The sequence below is a fragment of the Carassius carassius genome, chromosome 28, assembly GCF_963082965.1.
Source record: "Carassius carassius chromosome 28, fCarCar2.1, whole genome shotgun sequence".
NCBI classification, from domain to species: domain Eukaryota; kingdom Metazoa; phylum Chordata; class Actinopteri; order Cypriniformes; family Cyprinidae; genus Carassius; species Carassius carassius.
Genome location: NC_081782.1, coordinates 31232293 through 31252659, shown reverse-complemented (window position 1 = coordinate 31252659; position 20367 = coordinate 31232293). Strand labels below are relative to the sequence as shown.

Genomic DNA, 20367 nt, shown 5'->3' with positions numbered 1-20367 from the left:
AATGAAAGCTGAGTTCAAATTCTTTCCAAAACTGTTTTCGTTTTGTCAAAAGTTATGGCTCTCTGAAGTTGGTTGATATCTGTGATTTTCAGGAATGTAATTTGGAGAAAAACAGGATCAAGTGTTAAAGGATCTCTGTCTGTCAGGAGTGCTGTACTGCATCATCACACAAACCCTGAAGAGGACAGCTCTCTGTCGTTTATCACGATGGGCATAGTCTCGAACTTCTGATCACCTCTGGTATGTTTAGATAGCACAGCTCATGTATCTTGTAGTTTACATTAAGAAAGCGAGCACAGCGCAAGTGTTTGTGCAGCTGTGCATGTAACAGACTGTCACTGGACTCCTCCTCTTTAGTGACATCATCATCTGATCCTTCATCTCTGGATGTGTAATAGTCCATTATAACATCTGTAGGACACTGACTGAGACCAGAAAGATGGTTTTCATCTCTCCATATAAAATAATAAATCAATAAACGTTTGCGTGCCGCAGTTTACACAGGACTGGAGGGAAATGTTCATTTATATTATTATATGTTAACTGTTTGTGTGCTGTTAAGAGAGAAAGAGTTCTTCTGCATTACACAACTGACTTCTGAACAGATATTTTCACAGATGATAGACAAAATGTTATAGAATAATCATTTAATGGAAAACTAATTTTGAAAAAAAATTCACATTCAACTTATTTTTCAAATTTGCTGCAAATGTCCCAGCGTGACATCTGAAAGGTTTTCCCAGAACACACACACATATATATACATATATAAACTTGTGTTTTAATGACGTAGTGTTGAGCAGTGCTCTACGGTGGACAGGAAGTGATGTGTGTTGGCTCAGTAATGTGATGTGTGGCAGGACGGGGGTACGTACTTGCGGTTGCGCTCCTTCACCACCATGCGGGTCATGCTCTGGATGCAGTGTGCTCTGTAGTTCTCGTAGTGTGTTTCCCGGGTCACGTCCTTCAGATCCTGCATGTGTGTCCGGACCAACATGTTCCTCAGCTTCACGAAGTCACAGTGCGCTGGGTTCTCCACTGTCCAACAGACACACAGTTCACATCCAGTCTGCTAATGACCATGAAATATGATGGATATCTTCATGTGGTCTTGTAAATGTAAAGGATACAGTGTAAAGGTAGCCCCTGTGTGTGTGTTTGACTGGTTTTGCAGATGGTGAGACATGTTTTTGACGCATGTTTGTTGTCAGGATCATACCTTCCACTATTCCCCAGGGGTACAGACGTCCTCGAACCCTCTTGCCCTTGGCTTCCACGACGGTGTTACTGCCGATCACAGCGAAGGGAAAGCTGTCCTGAGGGAGGAGGACCATCAGACCGACCATCTCAACACAAACTACACAAACAGCCCATACCAGAGAACAAATAAACTTAAAGTGCCCCTATCATGGGTAATGACTTTACTTTACTTGCTCAACGACTCCCAGACGATTCTCTCCCCTCCTCTGGGTGACTAATCTGTAGTGATTGGTCTCATTTTCATTTCATCTCACCTTTAAAGCCTGATAAAGCAGTGTTTGTGAGTGCAGTGCTGCTTTGTGTACAGTGTTACCGGGGAAACAGATATTTTTACCGCTCCAAAAGCAGCATGTAGATGCAAAGAATCAATTTGCATTTTCAATCAGACCAACACAAAAACACCAACAAGTGAGCGAGCAATATGCTAATGTGCCATGTTGACGTCAACATAAAACGGCTTGAGATTCGTTTAAAAACGACTCGTTTCTATGATTCAGAGTCAACTCTTTCTTTTGAGAGACAATATCTTTATACACGGTACACTTTTAGATTTAAAACTTGATGGATGGTTTCATTCACTTGGAGCTGTGTTACACACTGACTGCGTGAAAAGTTGTTTTCAAATGTCCATAATAGGAGCACTTTAAATTGATGTAATTTGGTTAGTAATACGCATCGAGATTTCTCGATTCACCCTTATGACTGGTTTTGTGGTCCAAGGTCATAAATATCGTCTCATTTTATTGTCTGAAACGTTACATATTTGAAGATATGTGCAATAATATATAAGAAAAAATCCCTGAAACATTGACTGAAAACAAGAACTTTGGGCATCTGGATGTCTTTTCTGACCTTGAGCTCTTGGTCTTGCTGTTTGAAGTCCTCATCCTCGTCTGAATCACAGTCTGGAAACTGGTAGATCTTTATCCCGTACTGTTCGATCTCCTCTCGGATCTGAAGGGTTTGAGACTGAAATAAGTCCACGGGTCATCTGGACACACCTGACAGATCTGGACAGCTTGAGCACTTGCCTTGATTTTCTTTCTCTTGACCTCCGTTGGGGTGAGTGTGTCGGCTTTAGCTAGTACAGGAACAATGTTGACCTTCTCATGAAGAGCCTTCATAAACTCCACATCCAGAGGCCTTAACCTGACACCAACACACATTAATCACTCTCACAACACAGCAAACTACTGCGTCAAGACACACTTTCAATCATCGCCTAAATAAAGCCCAGTCCTAAAGGTAAAACCTGCTTAAAATTGAATTTTAAGGTGACATTTACAGTCTTTTACATTCTGAATCCATGTTGAACAGAGATTGGTGTCACTTATCCGACAGCTATAACCGCACCTGGCCAGCAGAGGGCACAGACAGATCACATGACTGGGTCACATGACTGGGTCACATGACTGGGTCAAGCGTCTGGAAGAACTATTTCAGACAGACATCAAGCTCTTGATCTTGTTGCTCTTCAAATACAAACAACATGTAAAGCCACTTATATAAGTGATATTAAATGTATATTTGGACTAAATAGAAATGTGCACACTGTATGTAACATTAAGATGAGTGATTTTGCATGATCAGATTTATTGCATCAGTGCATGAAGTGTCCAGCCTTGTTATTTAGGTGAAGTGCATCATCTGGGAATTTAAAGGGCACTTTTTCTTTTTGTAATTAAAATTTTTAACACACTTTTTAACTGTGTAGAAGAACAGCATAGAATAGTGCACAATAATGTGAACAGGGACACACATGCATCCTCTGGAGCGAGCGAGCGTTAGGGTTTTCATCAAGAACACAATGGTAGGATCTGACGGCTCAGCCTTCACAGGGTTCGAATATTAGCTTCGCACCACAGCACCACAGCTCTGCGGTGAAGCCACGGCCCTCTGATCAGATCTGAAGTACTGCTGATGGCGCTCGTACCCGTGACCGAAGGGCGAGATGAAGTACAGGCAGCAGTGCACGCGGTTATCCTGGATGTTCTTGCGGTTCAGGCCGCTCTCGTCTCTGAAGTACTGCTCAAACTGCTGGTCGATGTAGTCTGCCACCGACTTCCAGCTGAAAACACAAACGCACAGATCAGAAACAGTAAGAGATTTCTCACAGTAACAGCATTATATATCACGGTAGTATTAGACGTATCGAATCACTGTCTTACAGTAACGAGGATCTACTGATATCAGAAACCCTGAAGCCCTTTCTGTACCATTCAGTGTTATTGACAGCGTCCCCGAATCCTGGTGTGTCCACGATAGTGAGCTTCAGCCGGACGCCCTTCTCCTCGATGTCCACCGTGTGTTTGGTGATCTCCACCGTCTGCGTGATCCTCTCTGTCTCACAGTGATTATTATTAGATCAGTATACCGTAAAGGGAAGTGACCACTGCCAGAGATGAGCCTCACCTTCAGCATTGAGCAGATTTCTGTCTTTGTAGAGATCTGTCAGGAACAGACTGTTGACCAGGGTGGACTTTCCCAAACCTGACTCTCCTGTGAAGAAGAGAAACTCCACTATCATCATCAACAACAACACCACTGACTTTAATGCGACAGTTCACCCAAAAATGAATGTTCTGTCATCACTTCTGCTGTCACACTCGGAGTGATGTGGGTAATACAGTACAATCTAGTCACTGACCGCCGTATCTGAAAGAACGTGAAGGTCTGAGAGATGCAGTGATGCACGACTGCTTCAATATTAGTAAGTGGAAGTGAGCAGTGTGAACAAAGAATGGTTCACTAACAGTTCAGGGCACGCAGGGCCTTCTCTGCCTGCCCTATAAAAAAATAACATTATGTAAAAAATGTTTTTATTATTATTATTATTTAGGTATCATTTTCATTTGTGTAATGTCCACAAAATGGCCTATGATTAGTTTTGTTGAGGTTGAACTGAAATATCCTAAATAAAAGGGTAGCACTTTATTTTACAGTCCTGTTCCTCATGTACATACTAGGTACTTTTTATAGTAATTACAATAACTATGTAATAACTAGGTACTAACCCTGAACCTACCCCTAAACCTAACCCTACCCCATGTAGTTACCTTGTATTACCAGAACTTTCTTAGATAAATACACTGTAAGTACACTATAAGTACGTGTAAGTGCACGTACTGTAAAATAAGCACATAGACTATAAAAACTGGGCCAGCTCTACAGTTAGTGCTTCCCTTTTGTTCAAGATCGTCAGATCTGATTTGTAACGAGCGTTAGTGACAGAATCATCAGCCAATCAGATTTTGACGTTCCATGACATCACGCCCTCTGGGATCAGCGACGTGCCCAGTGCTTCCCCAGCTAGGGTTGCCAGGTGTCTCAACAAAACCCACCCAATCGCATTTCGAGGTGGCCCCCGTTAAAAATTGCATTCCAGGAGATAAACACACATTTTTGGCTGGGTTCTCGTGGTAAAATACCATCACTGAGGTCGCTTCAACCAGAAGACATGAAAAACAACCTTCGGTAACATTGTTAAAGTAGCCCAATCTGGCAACACTGCGTCCATCGTTTAGTTGGGAATTTCCAAACTCTGTCGCCGGCGCCTCTACACAGGATCTTGTTGCCGATCTGCCTTTTTCAAGGCACTCTTTTGCAGACAAGAGAGGAATAACTGAAGGATAAACTACTTACACTGAATTCGCTAACAATGGGTTTGTGCTCCATTTTAAAGATTGCATCTATGAGTGGCTAACAGCTAGCACCGAGCACAAGTTATTCGGCCATGTTTATCTTTTTTTATTTTTATAAGAGTAAAGGGACATGGAATGACAGCTGTTACAGAGATGTGTAAGATAGATGTGTAAGGATATGTAGTTTACAGCTGCTTACTGAAGGCCCTGACTGCTACTGTTCACTAAAGTATGTTTGGGTGAGCTATACCTCTGATCTACAGAACAGGAGAACACACACTTGCACAGTGTTTGTTCAGTGGATGTTGAACTTACCTGCAACCATTAAAGTGAAGTCAAAGCCCTTCTTCACAGATTTGCGATGAACCTGGTTTGGCAAAGTCGCAAATCCCACATACTCCTTGTCATGGTCCTAGCAAGAAGAAATAAATAAAAATGAAGTGCAAGCAAGAGAGAATAAAATAATGTTAAACAGTATTAAAAAGCTCACTGAGCAGATATATGAAAAGGAATAAAAAGTAAAAATTTTTATATTTCAAAATGATAAGAATACAAAAATATTAATAAACAATATATAATCCTTGTAATGATGCATAAATGTATAACATACTAACTACTCTTATGAAAAATAGAGAGAGATGATCCAAGAGGCAAAAGGAAAGCTTTTTCCTCAGCACTGATTCAGTATAGTGAAATGTCAGTCTTCATTTATGTTGGCTGTGTCTCTTATCATCATGCTTTAAACCCCCAGCAGCAGCAGGAGCTGGCACACACTGAGCGTTTCTCTCTGGGAGGAAACCACCGGTCCCCCAAAATCAGCTTCACGCCTTTCATTATCATCTTTCACAAACATGCTATAGACCACCAACAGGATCCACTTGAAAACATGTCATTAAAACACAAGGAAGTGAAACGCAAGCTCAAGAACAAAAACATGTATGGGTGCTACTGAGCTCCCTCAGAGAACAGTCCTGTGCCAGAAGTCTGATATAGTGCTGGTGCTGGATGGTAATGATATCACAGTATTTTGATATGTACCATGGTACTAAAGGATTCAAAGAATACCATGGTACACTCCAACATAATACAGTGCTTTGGTGAGTCCTTCAGAGTGGTATGAGGGAATCAAACCCTGGCTATCCCAGCATGCTTTACCTCAGTCGAGTCATAGGGGTCACAGCGGCCCCAGGGGCTCTTAGGCCTGGATGGGCTGATGGGAGACAGCAGGCTCATGTATCTGGACTCGTGCTCTGTGTCTGTGGGGCCCCTGGGTGCCGCCGCGGGCCTCAGGAAGGTGGGTGTCCCCGGTGTATGGGGTCTGCTGTGACTCTCGCCCTCGGGACCATGGTCAGCCAGCGGGCGATGTCCCATGATGTCCTCCGAGTCTTCCTTAGGGAAGTGCTGAGGTCAGGAGGGTCGGGCCAGAACACATGGGCAGGTGTGGAAGTGGATTAAAATTAAGGTCATGGAGAAAAGAAGCAAAAAGAGAATAGACCATTTAGTGGTTAGAAACAAAACACTGTGCATGTCCTTACAAAAGATTACCATGGTAAATACCTACTATCTACTAGCAGCCCATTAAGTCCCCTTTAGTGAAACATTTTGCCAAAAATTAAAGTTACCATCATAGTAAAAGTGTGACACGGCTTTATGATTCCAAGAAAAGCACATTAGTATTAAAACGAGTTTGTGAGGAAGATGACACTGGACAGCACACGTCTACATGACCGCTGTAAGTGTCCACACGGGACAAGAGACACCAGACACAGAATACAGCGATCCTCTCTGAGAACTGGTTAATAATGACAGGACCGATGCTGCTGATGAGAGACTATCCACAGCAGACGTTTGAACAATAGAGAAGTTCAGCTCAACACATGTCTTTATGAACATGCAATAAATCAAAATAAAGATAAGAGTCGCTACTTTTAAACAGACTTTAAGTATTCTTTCTTTTTTTATCAACACTTCAGTGTAGGTAAGTTTCACAAAAAAAAAAGAGATCGCTTGTTTCTGCATCTTCCTGGTTTGTGTTTTTGATCTGCACTCATTCAGGAGATGTGCCCCTCGCGTATAAAAGTGAAAACACGGAAACACAGGAAATCCTGTGTTTGGCAAGGAAAGAGTTCTTGAGCTTCTGACAAGCTAACTTCATGTTTAAAGGATGCAATAATTAGACGGCATAAACAGCTCCTGTGTCCGAAAGAACAGAACCAATAGTTGGGCAATGTGACACTCTCTTGTACAGCACTCAAGTTTCCACTACTCTAAACCTTTGTGGATAAATAATGCATTGCCATGCAGTGAATTTGTGTTTGAGTAACAGACATGGACCTGTACCCTGGACAAGTGATTTGATAATCTGTTACCACAACCTGGAGGAGACAAACACTGAACTGAACAGATGTCCTGGACGAGTTCTCCTGCTGAGTTTCCTCTGAAGGGTCGCAGCGATGCTGGAGCTCCCAAAGGCTGGCTAGTCCAGTTCTCACTGAATTGATCTGTGTTTTACCTTCTGCCAAACTGATTTGTGTCATTGAACACTTCAAGGCCGCATCAGATATGAAATAAGCTGATAAAGAACATTTTAAAGTCAACATGAAATGGCTTTTGCAACCCATCTGACATAAGTAGTGGAATTGATTTCTGAACACAACAAGATATTTAATAACAAGAAAACAATGTGAGACAGAGCTTGAAGAGTGGGTGGAATGGAGTGTTTCCAAGTGTGCAGTGGATTGTGGGGGATTATTCTTCTCCTGAAATGCCGCTATCACACACTTAGAGGAACGTGTCTTTAATGGGAACGTGGAGGCTTAAAATTCTACTGGCTGCGTTGGGATAAATACAGTGTTAACTGGCACTACAGAACACAAGGTCAATTGTGAATTGACTTTAAAAGAAATGAACTAAGAAAATATGCCAGCTTGCAGAAGAAGGTTCTATATCTACGGGGCAATCAGTTGGACAGTGTCCTGAGAGGTCAGAGGTCAAGAGGCAGGGAGTTGCATCAGTACCTTGTCCACCTCATGCAGCCTGGGCTCAGGTGATGCTGGCCTAGAGATCTGCTGATCGGATGCAGAGTCGGCCTCCAGGACACTGTCCTCCATGAGCACCGGGGCTACTGTACACTCTGCCATCTCCAACCATAGAGTGGCCGGTTGGAGCGCAGGTGCGTTTCAGGGGTGGGGGGAACATTTGGTGGAAAGCATGGCAAGAGAATGACAGAAAAAGAAAAAGATGTAATGATTGAATAAATGCAATGAATTAAAGCAAGAGGTCTTGATGCAGCCAATAGACATAAAAGCAGAAGATGCTGGTGCTCAGTGGAATCACTCTCAGGACCATTAGCTACTCAAGAACGCTGGAGATATTTCAATATGCTTATATATCTAAAGTAGATATACACAGTGTAAAAACCCCTGCATGATACCAGACTGTCAGTTTCGTTGGTGTTTGAACAACTTTGCCAACACATATCTGACTAAATGTTCCACGTCAGTAGACATGTGCCGGTACTCGGTAATGCGATATATTGCGGTGATTAATATGCACGATATTGTTATAGTGGGCACTTCTAAATACCGTGAATAAATATACATTACAAATGATTCAGAATTTGGAATCCATTTTAAGAATAGTATTCCCATCAGCTGCTTAAAATGCACAGCATCGCTGTATGCTGCTTGAAAGAGCGCGTGCGCTCTGATGAGAACAAGCGCGCATGAGAAGCACATGGAGGAACACGTGAGAGACGCGCTGAGTGAGAGCACATTCACTCTCTGACAGCTGATGGCGCTAAATGCAGCCCAAATGTCCTAGATATTGTTTGAAAGTGGTTTGATCTTTTATTGTTCTTCACACTTCACATTATGGCTTCATTAGTTAACATAAACTGCCAATGAAAAAATTATTCTGAACATTCATTAATCTTAGGTATTCCAATATTTAATAACACATTGTTTAAATTGAAAGTTGGAATTGTGTTATTTAATGAGCTGTAATGAACTTGTAATGAACTTGAAGACTTGTATTTTATAACAAAGATTAATAACTTCTATAGTAAATGTAACTATTGCTCATTGTTTAGCTGTGCATTTATTGAATGAGCACTATGCGATGTCTGAACTGATTACACTATATTTTATGTATTGCACTGTATTTTATGTAAAATCATTTTCATTTTCAAGTTCTTAAATTACTTGTTTTATTTTTGTGATTATTTTTCTTCATGACTTTTTTTTACTTTCTTTTTGAATTACCATTGTGTACGAAATGTGCTATAAATAGACTTGTCTTGCCTTGAATATTAATGCATTAACTAAGGTTAACTAACGAGGTCTTACTGTAAAGTTATACCTATTGGTCTTTATAGTTCTTTTGCACTTTAATGTGTAAAACATTTAACTTTTATATATTTTTTCTGTATTGCTTTATTGTTTTAAATGTTTAGTTATTTTTGTTATAAGAAAAACAAGTTATTTAACCTGTTATATTGTATTATGACCACTTTAAAAAAAATAAATAAATACCATTATCAATCAAGATTAGATTTCTCCTTTTTTACAACATTAAAATGTTGCAGGCACTTAGAATTTTAGAAATGGCTGTGTTATGTAACATTCTTCTTATTGAAGAGACGGGACTAGAGATCATAAACCCAGCACTGGATAAAGAAGGTCATAAGTTAACATTGATACAGCTAATGATTCATAATGACAGTGCTAAAACAATATCAATAGTGACACGTGACTTGACCAGCAGCACTAATTAACAGTTTCAGTGATTAGCTGACGGTGACCTACTTTACACCCCATGAGTTCTGCAGAGATCGATGTTAGATCTCCATCATCATGAGCGTTACTGCTCAAGCACAGCCTCCAGAACAGACAGCTACAAATAAAAGCTACTACAACTCATTTGATATGTATTTTTATTGTTATATGTTAATTCATAAGCAGAAACCAGTTGATTATGAATATTTACTTGATTATGGAATAGAAAATATACACACACATACACACTGAGAGCACATCAGCTAAATTCGGTAATAATAAAGGAAGCTGTGATGTTGCTCACCGACCGTAAACCACTCAACTCTTCTACCTGTTGTGCCAATTAACACCTCATAATAAAATACTTCTTTAGGATGCACATTTCTCTTTATTTTCAGAATAAGCTAGGCCAAATAAAATGCATTTCCAGTATAAATAAAATAATATAAATGAGGAACAATAATCTCTGCCACATATATTCCACATTCATCCCAGCACGCAGGACGATTCTCACCTGAAACGCCTCTGTGAGGATGAAACAATATGAACTTCTTGCCTTGTCAAAGCCAGCTCCTCATTCCCTTTCCCCGCTCAGGACCAGCTCAGGCTTTTGTAGCACGATATCCAGGGACGCTTCGTCCCTCAGTGCAACGAGCTGCCCACGGCCCCAGGGCCCCAATCAGCAGTCGACTCCAGCGCAGCCCAAAGCACTGGACCAGACCCCTGATACACCCACAATCACATCCTCAGCAGATCTACAGCTTTTAGAGTTTTACTTGATCTTAGTGCTGCGTTCGACACCATAGATCATGACATACTCATAGATCGATTACAAGGTCCCCTTCTATTTTCAATATACATGTTGCCCCTTGGTAATATTATTAGAAAATACGGGATTAGCTTCCACATTTATGCTGATGATACTCAGCTATATATCTCAACGAGACCAGATGAAACTTCCCAATTATCTAAGCTAACAGAGTGTGTTAAAAATGTAAAAGATTGGATGAAAAATAATTTTCTCCAATTAAATTCGGATAAGACAGAGATATTAATTATTGGACCAAAAAACACCACACAGAATCTTGTAGATTACAATCTGCAGCTAGACGGATGTACTGTTACTTCCTCTACAGTCAGAAATATGGGTGTTATATTAGACAGCAATTTGTCTTTTGAAAATCATATTTCCAATGTTACAAAAACTGCATTCTTCCATCTTAGAAACATTGCCAAGCTACGAAACATGTTATCTGTTTCTGATGCAGAAAAGCTAGTTCATGCTTTCATGACCTCTAGACTGGACTATTGTAATGGACTTCTAGGTGGTTGTCCTGCTTCGTCAATAAACAAGCTACAGGTCGTCCAAAATGCAGCAGCTAGAGTCCTTAGCAGGTCAAGAAAATATGATCATATTACCCCAATTTTACAGTCTCTGCACTGGTTACCTATTAAGTTCTGTATCAGTTACAAATTATCATTACTTACCTATAAGGCCCCAAAGGGTTTAGCTCATGTGTACCTTACTAGCCTTCTACCACGCTACAATCCATCACGCACCCTAAGGACACAAAACACTGGACTTTTGGTAGTTCCTAGGATAGCAAAGTCCACTAAAGGAGGTAGAGCTTTCTCACATTTAGCTCCCAAACTCTGGAATAGCCTTCCTGATAATGTTCGGGGTTTAAATCTAGATTAAAAACATCTCTTTCGTCAAGCATTTGAATAATTTGTGAGTGCAGTTGTATCTGATCAAATGTACATTATTATTCTTTAGCTTGGGTATGATGCCAACCCCTCAGATGACCTCAGATGATGCTGACCCTGAATCAACAACAGAACAAATATTGCTGTGACTGCATCATATAATAATTGCTGTTAATAATGTTCATCGTCTGGTTGACTACGTCTTGTATTAATTTTTCTGAAAATTCCTGTCATATGCACATAAACTGACAGTCACCACTTATAAGCTTCTACTAAATATTGTAGAAACTTTAATTTTCTGTAAAGTTGCTTTGTAACGATTTGTATCGTAAAAAGCGCTATACAACTTGAACTGAATCAAGGACAGTTTGGATGTTAAGGGAACTGCTCAGTTCTTAGGCCTCTGCAGATCAATGCAGCTCTTTTAGCATCACAGTGCATGATGGGAAGAATGTCAGTAATGAGCTGTGAATTCCTGAATGAATGGTTTGCCACCAAGTGTCTTATTTTTAAGGAATGGTTCACCATAAACAGTTTTGTTTTAAATTGACATTCACATACTCATGCTCAAGTTGGTTTGGTTGGCCTTTGGATTCATTTACATCGAACTTTACACAGCAGATCTTAAAATGTGAATGACTAAATGAATTAATTCTACAATGTTTGTGAGCTATTCCTATAATTCCTTCTCCGCTCATGCTGGAGATGCGGTGCGAGAGGGCAGCAGCTTGCGTGAGGTAAAGTGTGATTAGACTCGGTATTAAAGTCTTAACAGACCTCAATCAGAGCTGAGAAAGATTAAATGATTTCAGAGCATGTCCCAGATATCTCTCCCTCATTAAGAACTCATTTTCTAGGTCTAAGAAACAAAAGATTAAGTCAAGACAGATCTGATTTAGTAGAAGTCAACTCACTTTGCATTATACTTTGAAACAGAAAATGCCTTTAAATGAATATTACATTGAATAAGGATAACATATTCTCTGTAACATCTATAGTGAAATCTTGTCAAGACAGATGCACACAGATTATGGTCAGCCAGATATTGGAGTTTGAATGCAAAGATTGGAAATTTTCACTATCATAAAATGGTGAAAAAAGTAAATATTTGTACTTCTGGTTGAAGAGATCCTAAGAAGAGTACAAGGACAGTTTAGAAGTTTTGTATTTACTAGTCTTCTAGTTTGACATGGTGCTACAGCAATCTAGAATTTGGGAAGTCATGGCCTAATGGTTAGAGAGTTTGACTCCTAACCCTAAGGTTGTGGGTTTGAGTCTCGGGCAGGCAATATCTTGAGCAAGACACTGAACCCCAACTGCTCCCGGGCACCACAGCATAAATGATGCCCTCCGCTCTGTGTGTGTGTGTGTGTGTGTGTGTGTGTGTGTGTGTGTGTGTGTGTGTGTGTGTGTGTGTGATGGGTTAAATGCAGAGCACGAATTCTGAGAATGGGTCACCATACTTGGCATACATAGTATGTCTGAAAGATATGCCAAACCATTCAAGGATTTAAACACAAAAAAGGTCATATTTGAAAGTTTACAATAATTTACAACTCCAGTTGGAGTAACGTGCACGGGTCAAAAGTCCAGCAATGAAATATTGATTTATTCCTATTTATAAAGAGTTGCAAAAATCAATTTAAGATGGAAAAAATGCAAGGCTGGCCCTCTCAAAATCTTTAAAAAACATATTTGTTTGTCAGATTTAGGTGAATAATCGAATATGACCCATGTCTGGATTAATACAGTGCACCACATTAGCAAGTTTAAGAATAATAATGCCTTTAGAAACCTGAGGCCCAAAAACAAGACCTTCAGACTTCATCAGTTCTTCAGTTCTCAGAAAAATGTAAAGATACCACAGATCTAATATCCTGCAGACAGGCAAGCAAGGATCTGATACCTTTCTGTCACGCCTATAGTGTTATATAGCCACCTTTGAGACAGTGACGAGAAAGCAGGTTATCAGAGCGCTTGTCTGTCAGGTTACTGTGGTCAAACCTGCTCAGCCACGCGTGAAGACTTCAGCGCTGTGAGTGAAGAGAGCTGATCTCAGACCAGGAGTCACACACTAACCCTCTAAATCACAAGAGCACTATTCAAGCAGCCACAAACCACAGCTGGGGAGGGGAGAGTCTGAAATCATTCACTGGGGCAATACTCATTATTTATTTGATGAAAAGAATCACATTTATATTAATCAGTCTCATTATAAAAAGTTAAATAATATATAAAGCTATCCAATACTAGAATGCTCCCATCACATCTGAAGGACTGAAGCTGTGAGTTCACAAGGGTTTGATGGGATGTTTGACAGACACAAACAATGACACATCTGCATCACAATACTATCATCTCACTTTTACTGTTTGCTCAAGATGCTGTCTGCAAGGTTTTGAATGATAAAATACTATCTTGTAGTTATATGCAGTTGACCTCATAAAGAATGTTTCCACCTGAGCAATCATTTAGTCTGTGCTGATTCAAACCTCAGAGAACTTGGGTGTCACTGAAGACCCTGCAGATGTGCTCCACACCAGCTCTGCTGCTGACCAACTGTGTAGGTGTGAGTGTGTGTGATAGCAGCTGAGTGTGTGTCAATAGAGCTGTTGTGTAAATCAGCAGTTCTTTGTGTGTGTGTGTGTGTGTGTGTGTGTGTGTGTGTGTGTGTGTGTGTGAGTGAGTGTGTGAAAGTGGTCAGGGCTGGTGGTTCAGACTCCAGTGTCCAGCACATGTGCACTAATATCAAAATGATACTAGGGCTGCCCTCGACTAAGGAATTTTCTGGTCAACTATTAGTCGTTCATTTTAAGCATTAGGTGAATAATCACATGTTTATTAATAAACCATTTAAATCATTATAATGAGCCTTTAATTGCCTACATTGCCTAATAAGCACTGCCACAGTGCACCAGCAGAAGTAATGATTATGAACGTGTCAGGGAAAAACAGTAAGGAGGATGCATTTACATTTTTATAATTCACTGATAGACAAGTGCTTTCTTTGTTCTCAGTTAAAGAGATCATCTCCGCAGTAGTGATGCGCCTCTGGGCATGTTTCACATGGATTACACTGAGAATATTTGTTGTCCACTTGAAATGGTTCATTTGAAACTAGACATTTCACTCTCTATAGATATATGTTTCATGTCTGTAAAGCAAAGATATAAACAGAGTTTTGCACTCAAGTTCACAGAGACCGAGACGGCATAAAGCGCATCCAGTTTTTTTCATTATTTTACAAAAGCGCAATTTTGTTATTGTGATTGTGCACAAAAAAACATAGAGTCTTTACAGATTCAAAAGATCTATTACTTTTATCAGTATGACCAAAAATGATGGAGTATTTTAAGAGCAAGTGAGCGTACCGGCACCTATTAGGGGGCAGCCATAAATGATCCACAACATAAACGTGGGCAAATATCAAAGTGACAAATATATTTGCAAGCTGATAATAATAATAATAATAATAATACAAATTATTATGAAAAACCATAAGTATTTTGCCAAAATGAGATTATAGAAATGACATCAGATAACTTTCTACTCCACCAATTAACAGAAGTATCAACTTCTTAATTTATTTCTTATATACATACTTAAAATATTCTATATATTCTTATCAGCTGATCATTACTTAAAAAACATAAATAATTATGAATTTTAACACAAAAGTGGATCAGTATCTCAATCAGACTAGAATTCTCTTTATCACATTCACATCTGATGAAATCAATACAAAACATCCTCAGAGCTTGACTAAACCATCTGCAGACTTCTGAATCTGCAGTCAGAAACCAGCTTCTGCTATTCAGTGTAGACTCGTCTCTGTCTCTGGAACTGCATTGTGCAAATGCCAAGTCAACATCCACAGATTCAAATAAGTGTGCAGACATACCTCAGAATCGCTGTTTACTTCAGAGTTTGCTGCCATTGTTACTGATGGAGAGCAAACGGCCAGTGTGTGCAGAGAGAGAGAGAGAGAGAGAGAGAGAGACATGACCCACTGACTGTCTACCGCTCACTGCAGCTCGTTTGCATAGCCACACCTACATTATTTGCACATCTTCTGACACTGCTGCATTTCATTTGCAGTCATATATATGAAGGCCATCACAGACTCATCCAGGACCTCACAGAATATCTGAAAAACCTAGCTAGAAACAGAAAAATGTTCATTCCTCTCTGCTGTTTGTGTCTCTCGCATGTCTTGAGTCATTCTGTCCAGCTAGAGGCTTTAAACCACGTTAAACAGCCACTGTGTCCCTGCAAAGCCTGAACACACACACACACACTCACTCACACTCTCACATTTCATACCTGGCATTTTTTTTCAGTCCTAAATCTATGGCAAAAGATATGCATTGTTAAATAATTTCCATGGCATCTAAGCACATACCTTGATTCTCAACACCATAAACATGACTACCATGCGAAACAGATTATCAGTAAGCATAATGTTCTTACAGTTCTTTACAATCACTTAGAAACTAAAAGTGATACTTGAGGCCCACTTAGTTAAACCATTCACTCATTTACCACATATTTAGACCAAGTCTGCAAAACTATAAGCACATTACATGCTTTAAACTCTGTGATATTGTAAAACAAACTTTTAGCAAAACTCTAAACAGTTCTCTACATTACACACACCATTCGAAACTAACAGCTGTTTTGTTCAATTGGTGGGCTGAATGACATCACCATTTAGAACCGGTACCCTTTACCACTGATGTCATCGGCCTTCAGGATCCTGAAGGGGGCAAGGATTTTCATGAAGTTAGATCTCTGTAACGCTTATCACTTAGTGCGCATCAAGGAGTGGGATGAGTGGAAGACGGTGATTAATACTCCGTTGGGGCACTTTGAATATCGGGTTTTACCGTTCGGGCTGTTAAACACCCCAGCTGTTTTTCAAGCACTCGTAAATGATGCATTTTCAACATTTTCTTCTTTGTGTACCTGGATGATATCCCCATTTTCTCCCCATATCTCCAGGTACACACCCAACATGTGCATTGCGTATTACAACGGTTATTAGAGAATCGCCTCTATGTTAAAGCCGAGAAATGTGTGTTTCATGTCCAGTCAGTTACTTTCATTGGTTCGGTCGTGTCTGCAGAGGGCATAAGCATGGACCCCGCCAAGGTTCAGGCGGTCACTGACTGGTCTGTTCCTGATTCTCGCTCGGTGCTTCAGGGTTTTTGGGGGTTTGCGAACTTTTATAGCCGGTTTATAAAAAATTTCAGTCAGGTTGCTGCCACTTTGACTGGGCTCACGTCCGTAAAGTCTCGTTTTACCTGCTCACAGGCTGCTCAATGTGCATTTGAGTGTCTTAAGAGATTGTTCACATCCACTCCAATTCTGATTTCACCTGATCCTAAGAATCAGTTTATCGTCGAGGTGGATGCGTCTGACGGTTGGGAGCGATTCTCTCACAATGCTCCGCTCTTTATCAGAAGGTTCACCCATGCGCATTTTACTTGCATTGACTCTTGTCTGCCAAACTTAATTATGATGTGGGTAACCGGGAACTTCCATCCATTCGACTTGCCCTGGAGGAGTGGCGCCATTGGCTGGAGGAATCCTCCAGTCCATTTACTGTCTGGACTGATCACCGTAATCTAGAGTATATCCGCTCCGCCAAGAGGCTTAACTCTAGACAGGCTCGCTGGGCTCTTTTTTTCGGCTGTTTCAATTTCACTATCTCTTACTGTCAAAGAACATTAAGCTTGATGCTCTTTAAGCAAACTTGATGCTCTTTCTCTCCAGTTCTCCTCCTCCGAGGGTCACCCCACCACGAAGAACGTCCTACCAGAGGGATGTGTGGTTGGGTCCGTCACCTGGGGGGTGGAACAGCTGGTGCGAAAGGCTCTTTCTCACACTGAAGCTATTCGTCATTAAGTCTGCTTGTCCGGCTGTCCTTCGTTGGGTCCATTCATCTAAATTGGCCGTTTTCCTGTTCTGTGTTCACCAAGAAAATCCTGTGATCAGATCAGCACACAGCATGTGTTGCATTTATTCTCTTTATTTCAATAAATCATTAACCAGCTTTCGCTTTTTGGACTATTTCAAACTGTGACAAAAATGGCCGAATTGTAGATCCCTGGCTATGTGTCGTGAAATTTTGCACAACCGTTAAACTGATGATGCATATCCATCGTAGATTTTATAAATTAGTGGGTTTGACTCTGACTGGGGGAAAGGGGAAAATACACTGTGACCTGACCAAATCGCAAATCTTTATGTATATATATATATATATATATATATATATATATATATATATATATATATACATATATATTGTGACACGTGTCCCGAAGCATCATCAGCGTCGCCCTGGAAACACACGAGGAATACCTGGAAACCTCGTCACAGGCTGATTGGTCACGGCCGTTGACATTCAAGCGCCACCGACACACAAGGGAGTGATCACTCCAGAAGACTGGATGCTAATGCTATTCTCCATTGTTCCTCCACAGAGAGCCTGTGACTGAAGAGCACCACACGGACGGACACGCCGCACTCAGAACACTACCAGTGATCACGCGCCTCTGCTCAGGAAACCGGTCTCTTCCCTGTGTATGCACACTGGTGTCCTCGTGGGTCCAGGAAGGTTGCCACCAGAGACATGAGCTGCTGGACCCATGGTCCAGATGAGAACCGCACCCGTTTACACAGCCATCAGGCCAGGATGCCAGGCCGTCTATCCTCATCAAGCACCGCGGCCAGTGAGAGGGATGAAGCTGCTAGAAGAAGCCACCACCCCTTGCGCCCCGGACCCGCAGAGGGGAGTGTGTGCGGCTGCCAAACTCCACCCATTATCTGGACCCTTCCTCCATGAACACTGCCCGACCCACACGATCCCCGCAGCACGACGAGGACACCAGATCCCCTGTTTGTTTTGGACGCTCTCCCCCTTTGGACACTTATTTACCTGTATTAGTTTTAATCTGTGTTAATAAAGTCATTTGCTCCTCCTATAATATATATTATCATTAACTTTTTATTTTGTATGTAGCTGCATCTCTTACAGCAAAATAATATTATATATATACACACACACACACACACACACACACACACAATACAATACATAAAAAATATTTTAAAGGTCTAGTAGTCATTATCTTAATCACTTGGTTCCCCCCTATTGGCTGGTGCCCCAGTTCATTACAAGTACATTATTCTCTATGTTATTATGCGCAAAATATTCCAGTTGCATGGAACTGTATGGTATAACACTGCCTTACAATAACAAATCTGAACAAAGAATTTCAAAATTGACATTAAGACAAACACAAGAATAGGTCTGATGAAACATCTGCATTTACATATACAGAAACATCATGATTTACCTGCCTGGCAATAGATGTCACAGTACTGTTTCAGAATGGACCTTTGTCCAGCCTCTCTAAAGGACAAGCTATGAATGATGACACGTTCTATAATTGTTGCCTGAATTTAATTTGAAACTTGAGTTGCAGGGCCGGCTTTGCCGACAGGCGACACAGACGGCCGCCTGGGGCACCATCTGCTGGACGGGGCGCCAAATTGCAGAATTTAAAAAAAAAATAATTAATTAAATGTATGTATCGTATTATGAAAGCTGCACACACGCTGTACACTTTTACTGTGCACTGTCCACACACTGCTTGTATTTGTCCATTTCTTTTAATGGCTCTCTTGCCTTGGGCACCAAATAACCTAGAGCCGGCCCTGTTGAGTTGTAATTTCTACTTTTACAGTAATGCAGCTCCTCCACCATGTATGCAGACTTCTTTCTCTGGCCCTCTGCCAGCTTTCTTACTCTCCTTTCAAGCCTTTGGTCTCTTTGATCCACATAGTGTCAAATTCACATTCTGCAGTAAAGTAAGAGCTAACAAGTCAATAGTGTCATTCTACAGTTAAAGTCAGTTCAGTATTGATTCAGTTCAGTTCCATACCGCCGTTGAAAATTCATCAGTCATACTGTATATACAGTGTATATCAACAATAACTTCACAGACAGCAGAGACACACTGAGCCTGTGGCAAGCCATTCAGACCATCACTGACTACAAGCCCCCGCCACAGGCCTGTGATAACGGCACATCCCTCCCGGATGCACTCAACCACTTTTATTCACGATTTGACATGCAGAATGACAGACCTGCACAAAAACTTCCCATACCTCCCAACAACCAGGTGCTCTGTCTGTCTCCAGCTGATGTAAAGAAGACCCAAGGCTGCAGGTCCTGATGACATACATGGCCTTGTACTGAGAGACTGTGCTGCACAGCTGACAGATGTCCTAACAGATATCCTAGAGAATAAAGACTCCTATGTTAGAATGCTGTTCATCGACTTCGACTCAGCATTCAACACAATAATCCCACAACAGCTCATTAATAAACAAAACCTGCTGGGCCTAAATACCTCCCTCTGTAATTGGATCCTGGACATTCTAACTGGAAGACCTCAGTCAGCCACAACCCCGTGAGCACTTCACACTGAGCATAGGTGCCCCACAAGGCTATGTGCTCAGCCCGCTGCTCTTCATGCTGCTGACCCATGACTGCACTGCTAATTTCAGCTCCAACCACATCATCAAGTTTGCGGATGACACAACGGTGGTAGGTCCCATCAGCAACAATGATGAAACGCACTACAGAGACTAACACTACCAACCTGTCCCTCAATGTGGAGAAGACAAAGGAGGTTGTGAGGGACTTCAGGAGAAACTCTGTTGACCACCCCCCACTGACCATCGTCAGCTCGACTGTGGAGGGAGTCATTTCTTGGGGTGTACATCACAGAGGATCTCACCTGGACCAATGACACCATGTCACTCTTCAAGAAGACACAACAGCGGCTACACTTTCTCTGCCGGCTGAAAAGAGCAAGTCTCCCTCCACCCATCCTCACCACATTCTACAGGGGCACCATAGAGAGTGTGCTGACCAGCTGCATCACTGTCTGGTCCAGGAACTGTAGTGC

At 41.2% G+C, this 20367-nt stretch overlaps 1 protein-coding gene across 1 annotated transcript in view; it reads right to left on the bottom strand.

The window, feature by feature from the left end:
• The window catches only part of LOC132108299 (septin-4-like), a 43580-nt gene that overhangs the window by 4482 nt on the left and 18731 nt on the right, over positions 1 to 20367 (bottom strand). Inside the window, exons 2-9 of the mRNA XM_059514998.1 lie at positions 5217 to 5313; positions 3673 to 3759; positions 3477 to 3600; positions 3194 to 3328; positions 2292 to 2409; positions 2113 to 2214; positions 1220 to 1316; positions 876 to 1038 (exon numbers count right to left, since the gene is read on the bottom strand). Coding sequence (XP_059370981.1) covers positions 876 to 1038; positions 1220 to 1316; positions 2113 to 2214; positions 2292 to 2409; positions 3194 to 3328; positions 3477 to 3600; positions 3673 to 3759; positions 5217 to 5226 — 836 coding nt within the window. The 5' untranslated portion in view covers positions 5227 to 5313. The remainder of the gene's footprint in view (positions 1 to 875; positions 1039 to 1219; positions 1317 to 2112; positions 2215 to 2291; positions 2410 to 3193; positions 3329 to 3476; positions 3601 to 3672; positions 3760 to 5216; positions 5314 to 20367) is intronic.